At 40.4% G+C, this 24,974-nt stretch overlaps 1 protein-coding gene across 11 annotated transcripts in view; it reads left to right on the forward strand.

Annotated features, from left to right (window-relative positions):
* The first annotated feature begins 1,656 nt into the window (after window positions 1–1,656).
* The window catches only part of LOC142151201 (survival motor neuron protein 1-like), a 28,638-nt gene continuing 5,320 nt past the window's right edge, over window positions 1,657–24,974 (forward strand). Inside the window, exons 1-9 of one of the 11 annotated variants that reach the window (XM_075206598.1) lie at window positions 1,659–1,820; window positions 5,489–5,560; window positions 6,192–6,425; window positions 6,608–6,802; window positions 7,783–8,013; window positions 8,532–8,714; window positions 13,220–13,288; window positions 13,375–13,524; window positions 17,230–17,319. In XM_075206598.1, coding sequence (XP_075062699.1) covers window positions 1,773–1,820; window positions 5,489–5,560; window positions 6,192–6,425; window positions 6,608–6,802; window positions 7,783–8,013; window positions 8,532–8,714; window positions 13,220–13,288; window positions 13,375–13,524; window positions 17,230–17,259 — 1,212 coding nt within the window. In that variant the 5' untranslated portion in view covers window positions 1,659–1,772 and the 3' untranslated portion in view covers window positions 17,260–17,319. The other 10 variants (XM_075206616.1, XM_075206607.1, XM_075206660.1 and 7 more) reach the window with 10 other exon arrangements.

Below are 24,974 nucleotides of genomic sequence, written 5' to 3' on the forward strand. Positions count from 1 at the left end.
AAATCTGCAAATATATGTTTGTGTATTACTTCCTAGAAATAGTGTGACCTGGTGCTCTTAGAAGCTGTTAGATCAATGGGTTTTGTGGATGTTAAACCACCCAGGGGGGCTGGTAGATAAGGATAGCACCTTATACCATTTATGGCAGGATGGCCAATGTGAATGCCTTTGAGGAGATCTCTTGCAAGACAATGAAATCTCACACATGTTTGGGAGGCCCCAGACAGGCCGACTGCAGAGACTGGGTTGTATGTTAATGACAGATTCAAGCTGAATAAGGGCACAGGAAAAGATCATATCATTTTCTCCAATATCATACATACCAGAGGCATGTGTGGTATGCAGATGAAGGGAAACTTAGGACCTGTTGTGTGAAGGTAAAATCATGTTCGTAAACCATACTGTTGAAAAGTTAGGACGGTGTAAAGAAAACTTGACTTAGAGGTATTCAAACAGCAAAGTCATAAGACCCTAATTTGCATTCTCCCCTCCTGTTGGTTCTGACCTCACAGGGAAGGGGGCTGGGGGGCCCTGTAGCTTGACTTTAAAACTGTATTGAAAATGTAACCCTGGGTTCTTCTTCTGAGGGAGTTTAATTGAAGAGGTTCCATTTTTTCCTGCTCCTCCCGGCACCACAAACTTGATTCTAAGTGAGGTATCAATTCTGTGTTTTATCCTTTTTATTTTATAAGAAACAATTGCACTCTATTTGTATGTCATTTTATTATCTTTTTATCTTAAGCATTGTGGATGTATTTTCCATATTAAATTACACTTAATAAGTTCTAGTCTCTGTGTTCTTATGAATTCACGCGACAGTTTGGTCCAGACGCTACCTAATTGAAACTGTGCAAACCTTGTGGTTTAAGTAAACTCTGATTAAAGTAAATTGTGTTGGATTAATGCTAGGGAGAACCGAAGGCTTCCTAAATAAGAGTGTCAGCTCTTATCCGAAACAACCTTGGTGGTGGTAATTAGTATCGCAAAGCTAGTGTGTGGCATAGATAGGGAAGGATTTAATCATTTTAGACAGACCAGGTGGTTGTCTTTGTGGTTGACCCTGTGTCACATATGCGTCACGCAGACTCAGGTGAGTGCTGTTCGTGACAGTATGTTTTTAAAAAAATTACAAAATTTTCCAAGTTGCAAGCAAACATGCTGACTGGACACAACTTTTACCTGTATCCAATTAGCATCTGATCTGGGGGCATATCTTAAAACATAAAGTCATATGTGTGGTAGTATTTTAAAAAAAATGCTGTGATTTAAACAAGGAATACTTTCATTGACTAATGATTCACCCAATGTTATGACCTATTGGCCCTCAAATAATATAACTCCATCTCCATGATTAGCTGTTCTTAAAAGTCGCAAGGTATGAAATAAAATAGTACCTAGGTGGGAAGAACTAATCCTAGGTTCTATAAAAAATGAATCATCTCACAGTATATTTTAAATTTCTAAAATACTTGCTCCACAAACTAAAACCAGATGTACACCAGTCATACTGTATTAATAATTCAGTCTATTGTAACGCTACTTTATTAGCACAAGGTGGCGCTGCGACGTCTGACAGCTCATCTGGCTTTTGTCTGGTTCGGGGCTTCTACGGAGCAGTGCATTATGGAAGTTGATGTTCGCTGGTGATGCAGTGAGCTAGAGCTAACGAAAACAAGACTACGTTTCCCAGGAAGTCTTGCATACGATACACTGTTTGCAGCGCAATGATGGGGTGCCGGTGGCTGGGATGGGTTTAAGGCACTGACCGGAGGATGGCAGCTTGTGACAGGGAGATAGTGTATCACAAGGACAGCTCCCAGGTGACAAATAGCGAAGTGTACATGTTTGGTATGTGAAAAGGATGTGTATGTATGTGCAGGTAAAATTACGTGTGCTTGCTTTACTGACACTAGACATGATTATTAGCTCTATGTATGTGTATATGTATCTAGTTAGTGTACATTTATATGTCCGCTGGTTTTTACTGCACACCAGTTGACGGGAAGACATTGCACAATTCAATGCAAAAATGGACACGTCTGTATATATGTGGGACGTGGTACATGTTGATGTACTCATACAATATAGGCATTAAATGTTGCAAAATATATAAACGAAAATATTTTGCAGAAACGCGTTACAGAATTACCTAATCTATTTCATGTGTATTCTGTATGTTATCTCACTGGTTACTCCATAGAAACAGATTGTAGAAATTGGCTTCTGTTCTGGAATAAAGGAAACCCATTTTTATCTGCCTAGCAACAACATGGAGGAGATTGAGAGTAAACTAATTCATTGGTTACGAACTCATTTTTATGAAGGGTGGAAAGAATGCAATTTGGGCCAACTTATAGGTCATTAATGTTTAATGTCATCCTCCCTTCCCCACTTTGGGATATTTAAATGATTTTAAATGTATACCACTTTTTAAACAAAATGCTGCATGTTGCTTGGCAATATAAATAACTGGGCGCAGAAATATAATATTCCTCGTTACTATGTAAATGCAACTTACCAATTCAATTACATTTGAAAAATGTTTAATGGAGAAACCTGAAATGTAAATTATAACAATGTACAGTATTTCACATCCACATCATATAGGTTACCGAAAATAATAGTTAATGGTGCTTGTTGCCTAAAACACCCCTATCTAGAGAAATAATTCAATTGCAGAAGCTTTAGTTCCTTTCCTAGTCTATTCTAATTTCAGGTATATTAATTAACCCAAAAAAGTGTATGTAATGTAACCAGATGTGGTCATAGGAACACCTTCACCAATTAAGACCTACATAACAAGGAGATGGGTGGATGTTTTTTTTTTAGCAATCTTTTGTTTATAAACGTAAAGCTTTTTTTCTGATTGAAGAGCAAATGTAATTGCATTGTACATTGGTTTGCGGATAACTCTTTACTATACTGGTGTGTATATTGCAATCACAAATGTTTGCAGCTACAAATACAGGAGAGAAGTACCTGTCATGCAAGTGAAATATGTGCACTACACATTCACTGTGAAAAAATTTCACATGTTTAAATCACTAAATAAATTAAAAGTGTCAAGTGCTATAATTTTGTATAAAATTAGATATTATTATGTGAAAGACCATGTATTGGGATTCAGCACCGTATATGTTGTATTTGGTAATATCTCACTTTATATACAATTCTAGTACTTGTTCTGAGGTTTAGATCACTAAATTAAATGTGACACCTTTGACACTTACACAGTGCTTGTCCTGAAAGTTATTTCACTTGCAGTACAAATGGTCACTAGACTCTAGTGACTAGAGGCAGCCACTTTGCATTCATAATGGTTGATTACAGAACATATAGCTTGCACATAGATAATAAAAGATTGCTTAAAAAAAAACCCTGATGTTCTGATCTGGTTTATGAAGTTTCACCTATTAACCCATTTACCTTTTGATTATGAATGTTACAAAATGCTGTCCATATAGAATTGACATGTTTTTTACATTAAGTAGATATAGGTATAAATATCCGCTGTAATCATAATGTGAATTAGGTGATATGCTTTAGTTTGGACAATATATTGCTTTTAACCTCAATAACATAAAACGAGGCATTGCAAAGAAAATTTAAACTAAAATCCATTTATTGTATAGCATTTTTTTATTAGTTTGCTAAACACTTATTAAACTTGTTGTACTCAGTGACTTGATAAGGGGTGGTATAATTGTACCTATGTGTCAGAAAAGGAAAGGGGGGATATAAATTATATTTTGGAGTACATGTGAGGGCTTTTTTTTAGCGAAAATGGGAGGTCTGAGTGACACGTTGTGTACTTTTGGAGCAAGTGAGGGGCATTTTGAACGAGTTATGTAGGGATGTTGAGGGGCTGTTTTTTTCATTTCTGAAATGAGGGGTAATGTGCGACACTTGACCTATATTGAGTTGCCCATCACTGGTTTAGAACATGATAATGTGCATCTGTTTCATTGCTATGGGTAATAGTTTTTACCTGCGCACCAGTTTTCACAAATATGCCCAGATATATGTGAAATGTACCTATCATATATGGGGACAGACAGAGCAGGTGAGTGCAATAGGAAGTTTATGCATTCAACAGCCACCTGACAATAAAAATGCCCCATTCCACCGTAGCTTTGGTATGTAGCATGACATGAGTTATGTGAATAGATGCATGTGTATTCGGCAGAAGTGAGAGGTACATGTTTGATGATTGTGTGTTAACAGGAGGTGGTATGTGTCCTGATGGTTGTGAATTAGGATGGAAAGGAGAGATATGTGTCCAAATGACTGGGAATTAGGAAGGGGAAGAGGTACATGTCTGATGACTGTATTTTAGGAAGGAGGAGAGAGAGAGGTGTCCTGATAACTGTGAATTAGTTAGGAGGGGAGAGGTAAGTGTCCTGATGCATGTGAATTGGGAGGGGAGATGTAGGTGTCCTGCTGATTGTAAATTCAGAAGGAGGTGGAGGATACATGTCCTGATGACTATGAAGTAGGAAGGAGAGGAGAGGTAGGTGTTCCAATAGCTGAATTAGGATGGAAGATAGAGGTTAATGTCATAATGACTGTGAATTATATAGGAAGGGACAAGTATGTGACTCAATAACTGTGATTTATAAAGGAGGGAAGAGATATGTGTCTTGATGACTTAGGAAGGATGGGAGAGATACGTGTCCTGATGTCTGTGAATTAGGAAGGAAAGGAGAGGTAGGTGTCCCAATGACTGAATTAGGAAGGAGAGGAGAAGTAGGTGTCCCAATCACTGTTAATTAGGAAGACAGGTATAGGTACATGTCCTAATGACTGTGAATTATAAAGGAGATAAGAGGTGTGTGTCCTGTTGATTTATAATTAGGAAGCATGGAAAAGGTAGATATCCTTATGATTGTGAATTAGGAGGTGAGAGGTATGTTTCCTGAATGACTGTGAATTAGGAAGGAGGGAATAGAGAGGTGTTTGAATTAGTTACTAGGGGAAAGGTAGGAGTCTCAATGACTGAATTAGGAAGGAAGGTAGAACTATGTGTTCTAATGACTGTGAATTATAAAGGAGGGAAGAGGTGTGTGTTCTGATGATTTGGAATTAGGAAGGATGGGAGAGGTAGACGCCTTTATGATTGTGAATTAGGAGGGGATAGGTATGCTTCTTGATGACTGTGAATTAGGAAGGAGGGGAGAGATAGACGTGCTGATGTCTGTGAACAAGGAGGGAGGGAATAGGTAGATGTCCTAATGTCTGTGAATTAGGAATGAAGAGAGATAGTTGTCCTGATGACTGTGAATTTGGCAAGAGGGAAGTAGTATTTGTCCTGATGACTGTGAATTAGGAGGACAAAGGAATGTGTCCTGATGATTTTGAATTAGGAAGTAAGGTAGAGGTATGTGTTCTGTTGACTGATTTGGGAAGGAGGTGAGTGGTACATTTCCTGATGACTGTGAATTAGGATGAGAGAAATGTGTCTTGAAATATCTTCTCTCGGGTCTTGCAGAGTGAAGATATTGATGAGTGGGACGATGCCGCTCTTATTAAATCCTATGAAAAGGCTGTCCAGTCTTTCCAGGTATCTACCACATAGCTGTATTGACCCTTTTGATTTAAGGGAATGCATATTTTTAATGTATAGTCCCAAGTGATAAATAATTGTTATACATTATTCCACTTTGTGGTTAAATCAATCACATATAAATGCTGTTTAAACATATACATTTCTGAAACTAGATTTCCAGCTGACCTTTGTCAAGTGAAATTGTGAACAAGCAAGACAGCATTTTCACAACACCATTTCAATTATATACAGTTCTGATTACTTTACTACAACAGTCCTGTTAAGGTAACCAGGTACAAGCTGGAACACAGTAACTCCTAAAATTCAGTGTATTCTATTGTAAAGTGTGGAAGGTCCTGTGTGCAGATCCTTCTCTGTTGCTCACGGCTGCTTTCCTTTACTAGAGTCATTATGTTTCTAGATTTCATAGATGCACTAACTTTAGCAGCAGAAACAGTTTAATGCTGAAGAGTAGTAAAGTGTTGAACAACATTCAGAAGTGTTGTAACATATTTAGGACAAAACACAAACATTAAAGCAAATCATTTGCAAGTCGTTGTATTACTAATTTGTGCTTTTTAATTGAAAAACAAAAAATGGATGAAGATTCAATGAAACATTAACCAGTTTAATCCCTGCCCTTTAGGATATGCTTAGATGCAGTGATAAGAACCGGAGATCAGAAGGAGCCACTGCACCTGGTGATTCCCAAAAAGATTGTCAGCGGGAGGCCCCCCGAGAGTCGGAATGGGAAAGAGATGGCCATAGGGATTACCCAAAGGATGAGGGAGAGAAGTGGAGCAAGAAGAAGAAGGCACAGCCTCCTCCACCTCTCGCCCATCCTTCCGCTCAGCCCACCACTCGCTCCCTTGCTTCAAAAGTGAGTAACACAACCGAAAATCTGCTTTGTTTCTAATGTTTCTAATGCAGTAAATATACTTTATTTCAGTTTGTTTTCTGGCAGAGAACTCTATTTTGTATGGATTGTTTGCTAACAACATTAAGTACACGTGTTCACAATCTTATTTTATATTTTATCGTTATCTCTTTTTTGTTTCTCAGTGGAAGGTGGGAGACCCTTGTAGTGCCGTTTGGTCAGAAGATGGGTGTGTCTACCCCGCTACAGTAAAATCCATTGATAGAGAAACTGGCACATGTGTGGTGCAATATGATGGCTATGGAAACACTGAGAGGCATCAGCTGGATGAAATAGTGTCTGTAGGAAGCAGTGGAGATAGCACCCCACCTGCCGGAAAGGTGACTAAATTATTCCTGTTGGACTAGTGTCATCAACCACCTAACACTTATTGCCTCTCGCTCTTACTCAAAAATGATTTCCTCTCCCACATACCAGCTCCACACTGATGACAATTTCTGTCCCCTCCATATCTATTGTCAAAATAGTTAAGTCTTCATTAACCTTTGACTTTTCTGGTAAACCTTCGAAATTGCCTTGTTGATGAACCTTTCTGTCTCCCTCTATTGCCAGACTGATAAAATGTTCTGTCCTTTCCTTACACATATGTCCACTACAAAGCTCATTACTCCTTCAGAACCATACTCACTGCTACTTTGGTATATCCTTTCTTCGTCTACACTGGCTTATTGATAACCAACTCTTCCCACTGATGATGCCATCTGTCTTCTGACCTCTAGTGCCACACTGGTGGCCTTTTCAATCCTTCCCCACCACTTCCACATTGATTTACACTAATTATGTCCTCACCACTTTAACTGTATGACCTATAACACCTTTACTTCTATTGCTATATTATTATTACCTTGTGTCATGCCTTTCCACTACCATATTGATAACATAATGTCACCACCTCCACTACCACACTGGAGACTCTAGCCCTGCTCTCCATTTCCCTCCAGTTTTTTCAATGACACCTTTCAATTCCTTTCTCCGGTGCCAGTGCTTCTATTCTTACCTCGTTCACACCCCACTACACACTTGTCCGCACCACATCCTTTGCCAGACTGATCGCTCTATTTTATCCCTTTCTACCAGTGTCAGACTCATGACACCTTCACTTCCAGACTGCCTACCACAGAATCTTATACTTTTCAAAGCTATACTATCTAGTGGGTGAAAACTTTTCTCCCCTCCAGGTCACTTTCTCCAGATTGCAGCTCAGCTACTTCTTTGAGTTTTATTTCTTTTTTTTTTAATATCTCTCTTAATTTTATAATATCTACAAGTCCACCATCTCTCATTCTTCTTTCCCATTTAGTGGAAGGTTGGTGACCGTTGTTCAGTGCAGTGGTCTGAGGATGGACAGCTATACTTGGCCGTTATTCGCTCTGTGGATGAGGTGTTGGGCACCTGTGTGGTGGTGTATGAGGGATATAAGAATGAGGAGGAGCAGAACTTGGCTGATCTGATGCCTCCATCCAGTGTCCACGCACGCACTCGCAGCAAGAAGCAGGCGAGTCCTGCACCTCTAGGACTGGACAGCTCAGGGGTACACAGCCTGATATGTGTGGGGCTGAATGTGGTTGGTGCCTGGATCCTTTAGGGTTGGCAGAGAGGTTGAGGATGGAAGAAATTGTTATTTTTCTGCAAGTGCTGGGGGATGGTAGGCCTGACATTTCTAGACTAGAGTACAGGAAGGTGAAGCGTTGTGCTTGGTTTAGTGAGAGACAGAACAAAGACTTCAGGGATAATATGATCATGGCTGACATGAGAAAGGAATTATTGGGGTCTAGTTTTGACGGGAAAAAACAATCACTTTTAACCCTTTTCTTTCCACCAAAATAATCCTAGTTCTGTACTTCCAGCAAGATAATATTGTATTGTGGCTGCATGACCTGGAATTGCCCAGTCACTTGTGGCTCCAAAATTGCCTTTCTGGTGATAAAGGGGTTAAGATTGTTACAAAGGGTGACTAAACTTGCCATCTGTAGAATTGGCATAAGGGAAGACTCAGCATGGTACATCAGAGGCTGGCTGCCTTTTACATTTAACAGCTTTGATTGGCAGGATGAGGAAGACACAGATTGGCTGTACACAAGGAGGAGTTCTACCTCTTCGCCCGACCTATCTCGCCATTGGAGAAAACAGGGGAAGAAATCTGATTGGATGTACACTTTTCCACCTCCACCACCGCCTCCACCTCCCCCTCCACCACCTCCACCTTCATTACCTCCTCCTCCTCCACCCAAGGTGAGTATCTTACACTATCCTACACCTGGTTAGTGCATTACATGTTAGACAAGGCAATGTTTGTTTGTTTGTTTTTGTGAACAGTCTCCTCTATTTTCTGGCAAGATAGGATAGCATGGACTCATGTCTCTGTTCAAGTATAGTCAAAAAAGTAATGATTGAGATAAATTTTGAAATATATTTCAAGGACAGCACCACAGGAGATAATCCCTCCCTTTAACTCTAGTCAGGAACAAGGTAAAAATCCCATTCCCTTTCTCACAACCTCAGTGTATCCCAGTCCCACAGGGATAAAGTTAAGCAAGTTGAGCCAGAGGGCTGAAAATCAGGACCTCTTTGTCTACTATGCTTGTGAGAGAAACCTTGTGCCAGCTCTTGTATTGTGGGGCAGTCAGATACCAGTACAACAGGTAACCATTGTGAGTCTTGGTCACATGCTTCTCTAGGGGTGTAAGAATGGGTTTGGCTAGCTCACTCATGCTTGAGGAAATGACTGCCAAAATCATGAAATTTCTATGTTTGATATTAATGCAACCTTTCATGTTTTTCCACACTTAGGGTGGACATGAATGATGTATTCCCAAGTTTCCTACAGGCTGTAGGAAAATCATGTGGAAAGTAAATCCTGACGCAGCAGAATAGACTTGGCAGGAGGCAGGGCTCTTGAAGGTGCTAAATCTGAAGTGTATTAAAGAGAAGATGACTAGAGATCACGGAGATCATTTTTTTTCAGTTACAATATGGACATTTTAGAGAATACTGCTCCACATCCTTAGTCTATTGAGCCTGCTAGTCCTTCCTTAGTGAGTAGGCATTAGTCAGTGTGTATATATAGAGTCATGGCCAAAAGTTTTGAGAATGACACAAGTATTGGTTTTCACAAAGTTTGCTGCTCCTTTTTGTCAGATGTTGCTATGGTATACTGAAGTAAAATTACAAATATTTCATAAGTGTCAAAGGCGTTTATTAACAATTACATTAAGTTTATGCAAATAGTCAATATTTGCAGTGTTGACCCTTCTTTTTGAAGACCTCTGCAATTCGCCCTGACATGCTGTCTACCAACTTCTGGGCCACATACTAACTGATGGCCGCCCATTGTTGCCTAATTAATGCTTGGAGTTTGTCAGAATTTGTGGGTTTGTTTGCCCACCCGCCTCTTGAGGATTGACCACAAGTTCTCAATGGGATTAAGGTCTGGGGAATTTCTTTGCCATGGACCCAAAATTTTAATGTTTTGATCCCTGAGCCATTTAGTTATCACGTTTGTCTTATGGCAAGGTGCTCCATCATACTGGAAAAGGCATTGTTCGTCACCAAACTGTTCTTGGATGGTTGGGAGAAGTTGCTCTTGGAGAATGTTTTGGTACCATTCTTTATTCATGGCTCTATTCTTAAGCAAAATTGGGAATGAGTCAACTCCCTTGGCTGAGAAGCAACCCCACACATGAATGGTCTCAGGATGCTTTACTGTTGGCATGACACAGGACTGATGGTAGTGTTCACCTTTCCTTCTCAGGGCAAGCGATTTTCCAGATGCCCCAAACAATCTGAAAGGGGTTCATCAGAGAAAATGACTTTACCCCAGTTCTCAGCAGTGAATTCCCTGTACCTTTTGCAGAATATCAGTCTGTCCCTGATGTTTTTCCTGGAGAGAAGTGGCTTCTTTTCTGGCCTTCTTGACACCTGGCCATCCTCCAAAAGTCTTCACCTCCATGTGCGTGCAGATGCACTCACACCCGCCTGCTGCCATTCCTGAGCAAGCTCTGCACTGGTGGTGCCAAGATCCCGCAGCTGAATCAACTTTAGAAGATGGTCCTTGCGCTTGCTAGATATTCTTGGGCGCCCTGAAGCCTTCCTCACAACTATTGAACCTCTCTCCGTGAAGTTCTTGATAATCCAATAAATGGCTAATTTAGATGCAATGTTACTAGCAGCAATATCCGTGCCTGTGAAGCCCTTTTAGTGCAAAGCAATGATGACTGCACATGTTTCCTTGCAGGTAACCAGAAGAAGAACAATGATTTCAAGCACCACCCTTCTTTTAAAGCTTCCAGTCTCTTATTCTAACTCAATCAGCATTACAGAGTGATCTCCAGTCTTGTCCTCGTCAACACTCTCACCTGTGTTAACAAGAGAATCACAGACCTGATGTCAGCTGGTCCTTTTGTGGCAGGGCTGAAATGCAGTGACAATGTTGTTTTTGGTATTTAGTTCATTGTCATTGCAAAGAGGGACTTTGAAATTAATTGCAATTCATCTAATCACTCTTCATGACATTCTGGCATCATAAAAACTGAGGCAGCAGAGTTTGTAAAAAATAATATTTGTGTCATTCTCAAAACTTGGCCATGACTGTAATAGAAATAATGTGACGCCTGCTATAAAATAATGTAAGTGTATTAGAATGCAGCAAGGAGTTCTATGTTCATATAAACGCACAAGGGCACAGGCACAGTTCCCAAGTTACTTAATATTTTACATAAAGGGGGTAAAATATTATTAATTAAACGTCAATCCAAGAAATGAGGGGTAGTTATCAAGTTATCAGAAATTCTGCTTCAGAGGTTTCTACTTCCAAATCTAGAACTAAGGAGCTGTCAAACTCTGAATCTCTGAATACTTTCTGGAGAGGAAAGTATGGAAGGGGAGGAAGTAGGATATTGGGGTAGAGGGGAGAGAGAAGATTCCTGCATGAAAGAAATGAAAGATACATATTATTAAAGGCAATTTATGGACCATGAGGATTGGTAAAGAGGCCTTTGTCAGTGCAAACCAGATGTTTAGTATTTTGTAGGTGAGAAAAGAACTGGTTTTTTTTTTCTATTATACTGCAACATTAAGACCCAAATGAGAGCCAACATCCTGAAAAAAGGATGGAAGAGGACTAGAATAATTGAAGAACAGACAGAATTCTAAATAAGGGATAAAGGGATCCCCTAGTCGGCTCGGAAGCCTGTAATTTGAACTACAAATGCTAAATTTTTACACTGACAATCCCATTTAGAATACCTCCAGTCTAGAGGGATGTGGTAGAAGGGCCATATGTCCATGTCTTCAAATTATTAGGTGCTACTTACACTTAAATAAAATAAAGATCAGAAAGAAGATTGGCAGACAATATCACCACAGTATTTAAACTAATTGGATGGACCCCAAATTCGGGAGACTAGTAGCAAGAATCTTTTGTCTGGACAGAAGTGAATATGCTGTCCATATTCGTGGTTGAAGGTCAGCCTTTTTTTTTTTTAATATGTCTTTGTTTTAAATGGTCAATCAGGAACATAACAGTAAAGCCGTCACAAAATTGTGTCCAGGTGGAATGTAGGACACAGACTTATCAGTTTTTAGTTTTTTTTACAAGCATTTTTGAAAAAGTAGACTGTAGGAATAGAGAGAAATGTGTGTTTATTTGGGTGGCGAGGGCAGTATGCAGGTAGGTCAGAGAGGTAAAAGAGGAGGTTTGTGGGGAGAGAGAGCGTTCACCACACAAGTTATAATGGGAGAGCTAAGGGCCGAGAGGGGAGTGTACTTTTCACGAACAGCCATATAGTGCCCAGACTTGGTTAAGGACATCTCCCCTGTCGTGAAGGTAATAAGTGACCGCTTTCATGGCTGCAACATGCCAAATCTGTTTTTTGAGGGTGGAGAGAGACAATGAGGCAGGCATTGTTTTTCCAGTTGAGAGCTATAAGGAACTTGGCAGCCGTCAATATGTGCATAGTCAGTTTCTTAGAGAATTTGTCAAGGTTTGGAAGAGGGTAACACAGTAGGAATACCCAGGGGTCCTTGAAGGTCAGCCTTTTTTATCATCTAAAGCAAATATTGGACACACATCAATTCATTTACCATATGTGACCATACAAAATATTCGACTTAATCCTCCAGTGGGGGCAGATACATTGATAATGGGATTTTCAGCTGGCCTAAACAACCCCCCACCTTTCTCTCATTGACAGGATAGTCAAAGAAGATCCTGAATTATGAACACAACCCTTCATGAAGGGGTAATTAGCACTGATTGTGCCACCACATTTACAGTTGTAAAATATCAGTAAATTGCAAAATCACTTTGGAACCTAATTCCCTATTAGTAAATAATCTTTATAAAGTATAAACCGTTAACATCCTGCACTCTGGCCCATCACCTTGTTGCACTTATCAAGATGCTATTTCAGAGATTCACAGACTTCAGGAGTTGGCTGCCAGCAAGCAGTGAGCGAGACAATGGCTACCACTGATATGGGCACTTCCCCCTGTACAACTGTACTCTGAATGCTCCCAGTGTTAAAGGGTTTGGAGAGTAGGAGATGTAAGCATCTGCTATTTGTCATGCTTCAGATCTGACAAAGGTTGATATAGATCAGTTAAAGTGTAGGTGCAGAAAATGTTTTGTCCACGATGGTGGCTTAGATTTCCCAATAATGTGGTGCTATCCTGGAGGATTCTTGGAATAAGAGTTACTGATGAGACTTAACGCTCTGTTTTTTTATTTGTTATTTTAGGGCTGCTTTTGGCCACCGCCACCACCGCCTGTGAGGGCTCATCTTCCAACCTGGCACAACTGGCCTCCGGTAGGTGTCTTTTACCTTATACACCCAATATCTGCCCAGTGCTCTTACTGACCCACTTGAAAACTGACTTGCTTTCCTTCTCCCAGTCAGCCCCCCTTCCTCCACCACCTCCACCACCGCCTTTCTTCAGCACAGAGTGGGAGGATTATGATGAAGAGGAACAGGAAGATGAAGATGTATTAGCTTGTATGCTGATGGCTTGGTACATGACTGGATATCACACTGGATTTTACAAGGTAACCACCTTTGCCTGCTAATAACATGGCAGCCCATTTGCGCAGAGAATTGAGATGGCTGGTAGCTTACAAAGGAACAGCTGAATTTTGTAGGACACAAGTTCATCTTAATTTCAGAATTATCATCCATAAACCATGGCCTTAATGAAAGCACTGTGTCAGACATTTGAATGTGCTACCGTATTAAATTTCTCATTATGTACGGTGGGACTAAATAAACATACTCCATTGCTCCTAGTCTGCCTGTCCATAAAGTGTACCACATAGACAAGTAGAATCTGGGATGACCTTAAAGGAGACAACAATTCTTCAATATCCACCCACTTCTTGAGTCCCAGTGGCGAGAGCCAAGAAATGAGATGAGTCATTTGTGTAGCTTGGTAATATTTGTCAAAACAAGGGGAGGCCCAGACCACCATTATATCTAGATTTAGCTAAACAAAGTTTACTACGTCTGGGTCTCTTACCCTGCCATACAAACCCACCGCATATAGATTGAACAGAGTTCAAGAAAGAATCAGGGACTTTGACCGGAAGGGTCTGGAATAGATATGAGCTCCGACTGCTTTTTATGGGCAGAAGCCAGCGACTGACCACTTATATAACCCAATGATGAATGTACCCTTCACGCTAAGATTTTTTTTTTTTTTTTTATTTAAACTTATTTCAGACCCCACGGAAAGACTATTTGTCAAGGGCCAAGGTTTGACATAAAAAAGCAAACTAGCAGGCAGGAGCTAATGACTTTTTTTTTTTTTAATATCTTGAATAAGGAAATATAAGTATATTCATGTAAGTACTATACTCTGTTCCTAGACAGCATTGTTAATTGCTCACACCATTTTCACACTTGTTCCCTGTGCAATTTATACTAGTGCACATTGTAGTTCTTTGTATCACTTAATACACAAAACCCTAGATATAGCACAGATATAGATAGATATATATAGATATATATATATATATATATATATATATATATATATATATATATATATACTGATCGACCAAAACATTAAAACTACTGACAAGTAAGTTAATAATATTGCTTATCTTGTTACAGTGGCACCCGTCAAGGGGTGGGATACATTAGGCAGCAAATGAACAGTCAGTTCTTGAAGTTGATGTGTTGAAAACAGGAAAAATGGGCAAGCGAGGAAGAGTGACTTTGACAAGGGCCAAATTGTGATGGCTAGATGACTGGGTCAAAGCATCCATAATGGCAGCATCTTGTGGGGTCTTCCCGGTATGCAGTGGTTAGTACTAAAAGTGATCCAAAGAAGACAACTGGTGAACCGGTGACAGGATCATGGCTCATTGATGTGCGTAGGTAGCATAGGCTATCTAGTCTGTATAATCTCGCAGAAGAGCTACTATAGCACAAATGGCTGAAAAAGATAATGCTGACTATGATAGAAAGGATAACTCCACCCTGTGAAGTGTCAGGTGGCTTATAATGCATTTGCAAATATGTGTAATTGAGAATTCTACATTCTTATGTACAAGTAGAAAGCAGCCCTTTTACTAGTTCATAGCAGTGTGCTGGTGGATTTTTCTCTATTTTTTTTTTTCTGGATAACCCCACCCTTTCAAGCATCTGCTGTGAACCTATAAATTGATTGAGCAACTTCCATTTCTGTATTATGATAGAAAGGTGTCAGAACACACAGTGCATCACAGCTTGCTGCGTATGGGGCTGAGTAGCTGCAGACCGTGCCCATGCACGTCCAACGGCAAAAGCATCTACAATGGGCATGTGATTGCCAGAACTGACAGACTACCAAGCAATGATAGAAGGTAGCCTTATCTGATGAATCACGTTTTCATGTGGACGGCCGGGTGCGAGTGCGTCATTTACCTGGGGAAGAGATGGCACCAGGATGCACTACGAGAAGAAGACAAGCCGGAGGCATTATGATACTCTGGGCAGTGTTCTGCTGGGAAACCTTGGGCATTCATATGGATGTTACTTTGACATGTACCACCTGCCTAAACATTGTTGCAGACCAAATACACCCCTTCATGGCAATGGTATTCCCTAATGGCAGTGGCCTCTTTCAGCAGCATAATGCGCCCTGCCACATTGCAAAAAATGTTCAGGAATGGTTTGAGGAACATGACAAAGTGTTCAAGGTGTTGACTTGGCCTCCAAATTCCCCAGATCTCAATTTGATTGAGCATCTGTGGTGTGTGCTGTAAAAACAAGTCCAAACCATGGAGGCCCCACCTCGCAACTTACAGGACTTAAACAATCTAATGTCTTGGTGCCAGATACCACAGGACACACACATATACACTATATGGACAAAAGTATTTGGCCACACCTGTTAATTATTAAATTGAGGTGTATAAAATCAAGCACCTAGCCATGCAGTCTCCATTTGCAAACATTTGTGATACAAAATTGGTCGTTCTGAAGAGCTCAGTGACTTAAAGCGTGGTACTGTGATAGGATACTACCTTTGCAATAAGATGGATTGTGAATGTTCATCCCTGCTGGATATTCCATGTCAACTGTAAGTGATATTATTAGAAAGTGGAAGCGTTTATGAACAACAGCAACTCAGCCACGAATCAGAAGACCATGTAAAATCACAGAGTGAGGTCAACGACTGCTAAGGTGCATGGTGTGTAAAAATTGCCCACGCTCTGCTGATTCCATAGCTGAAGAGTCCCGAACTTCCACTGGCATTAATGTAAGCACAAAATCTGTGCGGTGGGAGCTTAATGGAATGGGTTTCCATGGCCGAGCAGCTGCATGCAAGCCTCACATAACCAAGACCAATGGTAAGCATCGGATGGAGTGGTGTAAAGCACACTAACACTGGACTGTGCAGCAGTGGAAACGTGTTCTGTGGAGTGACGAATCACGCTTCGTTTGGCAGCCAAATGGGTGAGTCTGGGTTTGGCGGGTGCAGTAAGAATGTTACCTGCCAGACTGCATTATGCCAACTGTGAAGTTTGGTGGAGGAGGGATAATGGTATGGAGCTGTTTTTCAGGGTTTGGGTTAGGCCCCTTATCTACAGTGAAGGGCAATGAATGCTTCAGCATACCAAGTCATTTTGGACAATGCTATGCTTCCAACTTTGTGGCAACAGTTTGAAGAAAGCCCTTTTCTATTCCAACATGACTGTGCACAAAGAAAGGACTACAAAGTCATGGTTTGATGAGTTCAGTGTGGAAGAACTTGACTGGCCCACACAGAACCCTGACCTCAACCCCATCGAACACCCTTGGGTTGAATTGGAACGGAGATCACGAGCCAGGCCTTCTCGTCCAACATCAGTGCCTGACCTCATAAATGCTCTACAGAATAAATGGGCACAAATTCCCACAGAAACACTCCAACATCTTGTGGAAAGACTTCAAAGAAGAGTGGAAGCTGTTATTGCTGCAAAAGGGGGACCACTGCATTTTAAAGTATATGTATTTGAATACAATGTCATTTCAGTACATGTAGGTGTAATGGTCAAGCGTCCGTATACTTTTGTCCATATAGTGTATATATATATCTTACTCAGAATGCACCTTTACCATTATATAAATGACACATACATATCTTACACACATAATACAGTTCAACACGGATGATAAAATAGCACCGATTATAGCTTCACCACTGTTCCTTTAACTGATTATGTGTTTGGTTTATGTACTGTATGTATGTACTTTTTCTGTTTGCTCTTTTATTCTTTGTTACTCAGCAGGAGGCAATCATGAAATCAAAGATATGATTGAGGACTAACTACGTGCACACTTTCTTTTTCAAAACATAGAAGCAGCAATGTTTGAGAGTAAGATTGGGATGCTTAAGGGCATAAATGCTTGAATACTGTTCTGTGATATAACTGCAGGGCCTCCTCAGGAGACTTCAGCTAAAGACAGTTTCCAGTTTAGTAAGAGAAAAACAATCAATCATGCCAATGCAGACACTAGGGATGCTAGGGTTTTATTTTCATAATTATGGCAGGAATCTAATCAATATGGAAGCTTTTGCTTTGAGTAAACCCTATGTCCCTGCTTTATCCTGCAGCACTCTGCAATTGCAGCAAAGCTGAGTATATTTTACAGGACATAGATAGACAAATGGTAAAAACCAACACACACTCTATCTAGAGTTCTGCAATTCAATATAAATCAATGTGTCTGCAGTTGCTGAGTATTTCATTCTTGATTTCCCTTGTTATGGCAGTGACTAGCAGTGGATTAGCATCGGTGTTTGAGCAGCAAATATTTTCTCTTGGAGACATGTCATCTTTAACTACCTGTATTTTAATCTTAGTATAGCATGTGAGCAAATGTGTTCTATTCAGATTAGATCTTTTCCATAAAAATAATATTTATGGGACCCCTATAAGCGCGTAATCTCATAAAGTGAATACTTATATTTTGGTATATTGATGTCTTTCAGATGACAATGCATCTCTGATGAAGTAAATCGCTCAATATGGTCACAACCACATAAAAGAGAGAAAAAATATGAAATAGTGTAACACTGTAAGGAGTATAACAATCTGCACAGTAATAGTAAATAATGAATTGTACTGCAAATAGTTCATTCAGTGTCCATGGAGAAAATATGATTATCCAGAATCTTGTCCCCCAATGTCAGAGTACTCACAAGACAATAGCAGAGTGTAAGCCTTTGCATCAAATCTTTTAAACTTCATCCATCTGCTCCAATGTTTCACAATGTCAGATTGTAGTCTGCAGTATTCAATATATGAAGAATAAAATAAAGGTATCTAGCATAATACTGTTTATTGTATAAAATCAATTAAAAACATATATGAACGCACTCACATTTAAAAATAAGTGGTGGGCAGCAGATAAATAATGACATATACACTCCTACCAGAGATGATATAGGTGTTCAGCAGTATACAAAGATATAATCACAAGGGCCCTGGGATCAGGCCAAGTAACTGGAACCTCCTCACATCCAAGATGGATCGGCCATCAATACATATAAAAATCCAATATTTGCATAAAATTTCAATAATACAAATAATAAAAAGCAGGAAGTCCTTCTTTCCGATGGTGGAACGCATTATGGAACGCATCTTGATTTCCGGTTCCCTTATGTGGCGTCGCTTCCGGTTCAAGTTCCGTTTTTATGTAACAAACAGTGATCAGAATATTTCAATGAAGTGTCACGTTACTTCTCTTCTCGGTTGCTAGGTTACGGTTAGTAAACACAGTTGACGCCATCACATTGAAATCGAGGATTTCCATTAGTATAAAAAACCGATCCAAGGATCTATATCAGATGTAAATAGGTTCAATTAAAACTCACTGTAAACAGTATACATCTTTACTTATCAATTAAAATTAAGGCACATTGTAAATAAAATAAATAAATACTTCCAATGTAGATATGGGATTATAACTTCCATATCATCACAAAAAATCCAAATCTGTCTCACATCCTCTATAAAAACCATCAAGCAACATTTAAATAATCACAGCATATCATATATCATAGAGAGGGGGCTCTCATCCTATTACATATTTATCTCTCCTTTAAAACTACCTTAAGAGAATATAGCAAAACATTTAATTTCAAAATGTTTATTGAGTCCTCTAGGGCTCAAAGTATCCAATTTAAAAATCCAAGACATCTCAGTTCTAGCCAATTTGTTTTCTATATTTCTTAACTTCCAGATGCTATTCACAACATCAATTCCCATGCAGTATGAAATCCCTGAAACAGAACTATTATGCTTTTCTTTAAAATGTAAGGGAACTGCATGTGAAACCAATCCTTTTTTAATGTTTCTAAGATGTTCCCCCAAACGAATCTTAAGGGGTCTGGTTGTTCTTCCAACATATGTTAATCCACACGTGCAGCCCAATATATAAATTACATTTTTTGAGTTACATGTAATGAAGTGGTTTATCGTATACTCATGGTCATGAATAGAGAACATTTCAATTTTACTCTGATCACTTTTAACTAGAGATGGGCGGGTCCGGTTCTCCGAGAACCGAACCCACCCGAACTTTGGGTATCCGAGTACCGAGCTGAGCAGCTCGGTACTCTCCCGCCAATTCCGAATCCAAATCGAGGCCGAACGTCATTGTGACGTCGTCGGATCTCGGGACTCGGTTCTCGCGATACTTCAACTTTATAAATACACGCCTCCACAGCAATCCATCGCCATTTGACAGAGGGAGAGAGCAGGGTGTAGTCATAGGCTAATTAGAGCAGGGACAGAGAAAGAATACAATATTGTTCTTGCAATTGCTCTAACCAAAATCGCTAGTGCAGAGAGGAGGATAGAGGTTTATTATTTTTTCTTCATATTTGGCACTCCCCAGCGCTTTTGGGTTGTCCCCCATAATTGTGCATTAATATTTCTGGCTGTCAAAAGTCATATCTGTCAGCAGTATCTACTCAATAAATGTTAGCACTCCTCAGTGTTTTTGGGGTGTCCTCTCTAATTGTGCATTAATATTTCTGGCTGTCAAAAGTCATATCTGTCAGCAGTATCTACTCAATAATTTTAAGCACTCCTCAGTGTTTTTGGGGTGTCCTCTCTAATTGTGCATTAATATTTCTGGCTGTCAAAAGTCATATCTGTCAGCAGTATCTACTCAATAATTTTAAGCACTCCTCAGTGTTTTTGGGGTGTCCTCTCTAATTGTGCATTAATATTTCTGGCTGTCAAAAGTCATATCTGTCAGCAGTATCTACTCAATAAATTTTAGCACTCCTCTGTGTTTTTGGGGTGTCCTCCCTAATTGTGCATTAATATTTCTGGCTGTCAAAAGTCATATCTGTCAGCAGTATCTACTCAATAATTTTAAGCACTCCTCAGTGTTTTTGGGGTGTCCTCTCTAATTGTGCATTAATATTTCTGGCTGTCAAAAGTCATATCTGTCAGCAGTATCTACTCAATAAATTTTAGCACTCCTCTGTGTTTTTGGGGTGTCCTCCCTAATTGTGCATTAATATTTCTGGCTGTCAAAAGTCATATCTGTCAGCAGTATCTACTCAATAAATGTTAGCACTCCTCAGTGTTTTTGGGGTGTCCTCTCTAATTGTGCATTAATATTTCTGGCTGTCAAAAGTCATATCTGTCAGCAGTATCTACTCAATAATTTTAAGCACTCCTCAGTGTTTTTGGGGTGTCCTCTCTAATTGTGCATTAATATTTCTGGCTGTCAAAAGTCATATCTGTCAGCAGTATCTACTCAATAATTTTAAGCACTCCTCAGTGTTTTTGGGGTGTCCTCTCTAATTGTGCATTAATATTTCTGGCTGTCAAAAGTCATATCTGTCAGCAGTATCTACTCAATAAATTTTAGCACTCCTCTGTGTTTTTGGGGTGTCCTCCCTAATTGTGCATTAATATTTCTGGCTGTCAAAAGTCATATCTGTCAGCAGTATCTACTCAATAAATGTTAGCACTCCTCAGTGTTTTTGGGGTGTCCTCTCTAATTGTGCATTAATATTTCTGGCTGTCAAAAGTCATATCTGTCAGCAGTATCTACTCAATAATTTTAAGCACTCCTCAGTGTTTTTGGGGTGTCCTCTCTAATTGTGCATTAATATTTCTGGCTGTCAAAAGTCATATCTGTCAGCAGTATCTACTCAATAAATTTTAGCACTCCTCTGTGTTTTTGGGGTGTCCTCCCTAATTGTGCATTAATATTTCTGGCTGTCAAAAGTCATATCTGTCAGCAGTATCTACGCAATGGATTCAAAGCAGTCCACATATGATCTAAATGAGCAACCAGGTTCTGTCACCAGTCCTGATGTTAGTGTTCCCAGTACGTCATCTGGCCAAGGCGATGTCAAACAACAGAGTGTTTTCAAATTAGTGCAAAAAACAAAAACCAAAAAAAAATTTACTGTATTGAAGCGAAAACGAAGTGTAACTGAGCAAAAGTTAAGTGACGATAAAAAAAAAATTGCAAGCATGCCATTCTACACACGCAGTGGCAAAGAGAGAATGAGGCCTTCACCTTTGGCTATTAGTGGCAGATCCCAAAAAGTTACCCAGCCTACAATTGGTGCACAACTACTGTTACGCGTCAAAGCTGAGCTGCAAGATACCAGTGAGGCATTACAGGAGAATATTTGCTCTGATTCACAAATGACAACAATCCCTGTGGAGAGTCCATCCAACAGTGGGATGTCTAATCGTGAGCATTCTGCTGATGTGTGCCTTAATAGCCCGAGTGTAGCCGGTGATACCCAAATTGAGGATGCCACTTTGGAATTAGAAGAGGATGAGGGGGAGATTTGTGTAGGCGACGAGGGCGCTAATGAGGATGTTGATGAGGATGAGGTTGTTTGTGTAAGTCCTGCACCAGTGGCAGCAGTTCTGGCACGTGACAAGAAAAAGGCCATTGTCATGCCTGGGCATAAAACAAAAAAATCCACTTCTTATGTGTGGAATTATTTCTACCCAAATCCAGACAACAATTGTATAGCCATTTGTAGTGTATGTGAAGCCACAGTCAGTCGAGGGAGGGACCTTAACCATCTTGGAACCTCGTCTATGTTACGCCATTTAACGAGAGTTCATGGCAAAGTGTTGGGAAAAGCTGAAAGTTCTTCCCAAAAGAATACAAGCACTCCCTCATCAGCTAAGACCCTCCGCTCACCGACATACCGACGGCCACAAAATACACCCACCACACCATCCTCATCAATATCCTCAGTAGCGCTCGGAGTTAGCCCGGCATCCCACTTAAGGCTGGATGACTCCGGCACTATTATTGATTCCTCTGAAGAAAGCGTTAGTCCTGCTGCTGCTGTTGCTGCTGCTGGGGGTGAATCGTCATCCCAGAGGCAGGTGAATAAAATGAGCAGTCCTACATTTCAGCAATTAACTGTGAAACAATCCTTTGCGAGGGGAAGCAAATATGACAGCAGTCACCCAGTCGCCAAGCGAATCACAGACGCCATGGCTGCAATGTTAGTGTTAGATCTGCGTCCAATCTCCACCATAAACGCAGCTGGTTTTTCACAGTTAATTGAGGTTTTGTGTCCGCGTTACAGAATTCCATCGCGACACCATTTCTCCCGTAAAGCTATTCCACAACTATACCAAAAAGTGTGTAAAAATGTAGAGATTGCGCTGAAAAATGCCATTCTGCCCACTGTTCACTTAACCACAGATATGTGGACAAGTGGAAGTGGCCAAACCAAAGACTATATGACTGTGACAGCCCACTGGGTTGGTCATTCACCTTCACCAGCAGGAACAGCAGCAGCATGTACACCACTACGTAACATTTGTCACAGGCAGGCCACTCTTTGTATCACCGGCTTCACTAACAGGCATACGGCTGACAATTTGTTACGCAAACTGAGAGATGTGATTGATGCATGGCTTATACCACTCGGACTCTCCCCAGGGTATGTCATTTCAGATAACGCCAACAATATAGTGCGAGCATTACAGCTGGGTGATTTCCAACATATTCCCTGTTTTGCTCACACCATCAACTTGGTGGTGCAGAGCTTCCTACGAAACAACCGTGAGGTGCAGGAGATGCTTTCGGTGGCCCGTAAAATTTCAGGCCATTTCAGGCATTCAGCCACAGCATGTAGGAGATTACAGCAGCTCCAAGAGCAGTTTAACTTGCCCTGCCACCAACTTAAGCAAGAGGTGGTAACTCGGTGGAATTCCACCCTGTACATGCTTCAGAGGATGGAGGAACAGCGCAAAGCCATCCAAGCATATTGCACAAGTCATGACATTGGGAAAGGAGGGGGGATGTATTTCACTCTTGCACAGTGGGGAATCCTTTCAGTGCTGTGCAAGGTGCTGAAACCATTTGAAGTTGTGACATGTGAGGTCAGTGCAGACTCTGCTAGTTTGAGCCAAGTCATTCCTTTAATTAGACTATTGGAAAAGCAGCTTGAGAAAATGAAGGAGGAGCTGAAAGCAAGCAATTCAGCAAAGTATGTTGGCCTTGTCGATCAAGTACTTAATTCGCTTCACAATGATCCTCGAGTTATTAAGATCTTGAACTCGGATCAGTACGTTTTGGCCACTGTGCTTGATCCAAGGTTTAAAACCTACATTGAGTCTTTACTTGTAAATGAGCGAGATGTGAACTTTTGCAAGGAGCTATTGCTCAGCAAGTTGGCCGCTGAACTGGGCCTCGGCTTGACGACGTGTCCTCCTTCACTTTCTCAAGCTGTTGCTCGTAAAAAATTAAATTTCCAAAAAAGAAGCAGGGAAGACACAGGGGGCAGACGAGAACAATTTAACATCTGGGCTGGTTTGAAGGATTTTTCAAAACAAAGTGTCACTTTGCCCATAAGTCCATCCAATATGAGTATAAACATGCAAAGGATGGTGGAGGATTACTTTCAAGAGGTAGTTGATATGGAAATGTCAGACAGTCCCTTTCCTTACTGGGAAGAAAAGCAAGCTATTTGGAAACCCATGTACAAACTTGCTTTGCAATACCTAAGCTGCCCACCCTCCAGTGTGTACTCTGAACGAGTGTTCAGCACAGCAGGGAACTTAGTCAGTGATCGCCGTAGAAGGTTACTTCCCAAAAATGTGGAGAAAATGATGTTTATAAAAATGAACTACATCTTCCACGAGGAAGGCCTTCACCATCCAAGACATGCAAGCACTGACTGTTCTCTAATGGCGGATTCAAGCGGCGATGAATTGATAGTCTGTGATGATGACGATAACACTGATGAGGGTGAGGATGAAGCTGAAGATGATGCCGATAACATCTTTTTAAAACTTTCTATGTAAGTGTAGGGTGCAATCTACCCCCAAAGAGGAAAGGGACTTGTGGCATTTCCATATCACATACCATCTTGAAAGGCTGCTGTTAGGGCAATTTATCCTTAAGGGTAGGGTGTCATAGACAGAGTGACCCTAAACTGGCTTTGTCCATTTTTCATAATATTGTACAGTCTATAATGGCTGAATTTTTTAGTATTTTATACAAGTGGAGGGGGGCCTAGAGAGACAGAAACCAAACTGGCTTTCTCCATGTCAATTAATATTGTACAGTCTATAATGGCTGAATTTTTTAGTATTTTATACAAGTGGAGGGGGGCCTAGAGAGACAGAAACCAAACTGTCTTTCTCCATGTCAATTAATATTGTACAGTCTATAATGGCTGAATTTTTTAGTATTTTATACAAGTGGAGGGGGGCCTAGAGAGACAGAAACCAAACTGGCTTTCTCCATGTCAATTAATATTGTACAGTCTATAATGGCTGAATTTTTTAGTATTTTATACAAGTGGAGGGGGGCCTAGAGAGACAGAAACCAAACTGTCTTTCTCCATGTCAATTAATATTGTACAGTCTATAATGGCTGAATTTTTTAGTATTTTATACAAGTGGAGGGGGGCCTAGAGAGACAGAAACCAAACTGTCTTTCTCCATGTCAATTAATATTGTACAGTCTATAATGGCTGAATTTTTTAGTATTTTATACAAGTGGAGGGGGG

This window comes from Mixophyes fleayi, chromosome 1 (assembly GCF_038048845.1).
Source record: "Mixophyes fleayi isolate aMixFle1 chromosome 1, aMixFle1.hap1, whole genome shotgun sequence".
Lineage (NCBI taxonomy): Eukaryota > Metazoa > Chordata > Amphibia > Anura > Limnodynastidae > Mixophyes > Mixophyes fleayi.